At 51.1% G+C, this 1,902-nt stretch overlaps 1 protein-coding gene across 1 annotated transcript in view; it reads left to right on the forward strand.

The window, feature by feature from the left end:
- LOC109885553 (probable bifunctional methylenetetrahydrofolate dehydrogenase/cyclohydrolase 2) overlaps positions 1-1,902 on the forward strand; it is a 34,358-nt gene that overhangs the window by 26,186 nt on the left and 6,270 nt on the right. Inside the window, 1 exon segment of the mRNA XM_031829485.1 lies at positions 891-998. Within this exon segment, the coding sequence (XP_031685345.1) occupies positions 891-998 (108 nt within the window).

Below are 1,902 nucleotides of genomic sequence, written 5' to 3' on the forward strand. Positions count from 1 at the left end.
ACTGGAGTTGCCCAGGCCTGTACTAAGCAGATACCCAGTAACCCTTCATCCAAACTGAAGAAGAGGGTTGCTGTGAAAGTCGTGGTGTCGACTCCAAAGGACTGTCTGCCCAGCTGTCATACCCTGGTTTATCCACTAGGTGGCAATCATCACCTTTTACTACACCTGAACTGTCTAGTAAATCACATTTATTGGTCACTTACACATATTTAGCACATCTTATTAGGGGTTTAGCAAAATGCTTGTATGTTTTTTATTTGAATTGAATTAATTTGAATTAAAAAATTGAATTAAAAAATAAAAGTGTATGAATTTAAATAGGATACTCACCTGAACTGAACTTTGTGTCTAGAGACTTGGAAGGGGAAGCCGGTGATTGACATGTCTGTGTGTATGTGCAGGTATCGAGGTGATTGACATGTCTGTGTGTGTGTGCAGGTATGGAGGTGATTGACGTGTGTGTGTGTGCAGGTATCAAGGTGATTGACGTGTGTGTGTGTGTGTGTGTGTGTGTGCAGGTATGGAGGTGATTGACATGTCTGTGTGTGTATGCAGGTATCGAGGTGATTGACGTGTGTGTGTGTGTGTGTGCAGGTATCGAGGTGATTGACGTGTGTGTGTGTGTGTGTGTGTGTGCAGGTATCGAGGTGATTGACGTGTGTGGTGTGTGTGTGTGTGTGTGCAGACATCGAGGTGATTGACATGTGTCTGTGTGTGCAGGTATCGAGGTGATTGACATGTGTGTGTGTGTGTGTGTGCAGGTATGGAGGTGATTGACATGTGTGTCTGTGTGTGTGCAGGTATGGAGGTGATTGACATGTCTGTGTGTGTGCAGGTATGTAGGTGATTGACATGTCTGTGTGTGTGTGTGTGTGTGTGTGTGTGTGCAGGTATCGAGACAGTAGGGAAGAACGTGCTGGTGGCCGGACGCTCTAAGAATGTAGGCTTACCTATCGCCATGTTGCTTCACACAGACCGCAACCACCAACGCCCTGGAGGTACGACACTGTGTGTGTGTGTGTGTGTGTGTGTGTGTAAGACTCTGTAATACGGGTAATTTGAACAGTATATTTAATGGACCCCGCCTGGGAGTGTTTGCGTACGTTGATGTTGCACCACAGCGGTTTTCCCCGTTATGAAGCTGTTTATTACAAAAGGGCTTCAAGTGAAGGAAATGATGAATAAAATAAATGAATAAAATAAATATCTCAGCACCTTTTGTTCCAACAAGAACTGTTGCAATGCATGTACACATTCTTGGAAGAGAGGAAGTGGAGGAGTATGAGAGAGAGAGAGAGAGGGTGGAGGTGAGAGGGGAGAGAGGGGGTGGAGGTAAGAGGGGGTGGAGGTAAGAGGGGAGAGAGAGGGGGTGGAGGTAAGGAGGGGAGAGAGAGGGGAGAGAGGGGGTGGAGGTAAGAGGGGAGAGAGAGGGGGTGGAGGTAAGAGGGGAGAGAGAGGGTGGAGGTGAGAGGGGAGAGAGGGGTGGAGGTAAGAGGGGGTGGAGGTAAGAGGGGAGAGAGAGGGGGTGAGAGGGGAGAGAGGGGGTGGAGGTAAGAGGGGGTGGAGGTGAGAGGGGAGAGAGGGGGTGGAGGTAAGAGGGGGTGGAGGTAAGAGGGGAGAGAGAGGGGGTGAGAGGGGAGAGAGAGGGGGTTGGAGGTAAGAGGGGGTGGAGGTGAGAGGGGAGAGAGGGGGTGGAGGTAAGAGGGGAGAGAGAGGGGGTGGAGGTGAGAGGGAGGGTAGAGGTAGGGGAGAGAGGGGGTGGAGGTGAGAGGGGAGAGAGAGGGGGTTGGAGGTGAGAGGGGAGAGAGAGGGGGTGGAGGTGAGAGGGGAGAGAGGGGGTGGAGGTAAGAGGGGAGAGAGAGGGGGTGGAGGTGAGAGGGGAGAGAGAGGGGGTGGAGAGGG

The sequence above is a fragment of the Oncorhynchus kisutch genome, linkage group LG8, assembly GCF_002021735.2.
Source record: "Oncorhynchus kisutch isolate 150728-3 linkage group LG8, Okis_V2, whole genome shotgun sequence".
NCBI classification, from domain to species: Eukaryota; Metazoa; Chordata; class Actinopteri; order Salmoniformes; family Salmonidae; genus Oncorhynchus; species Oncorhynchus kisutch.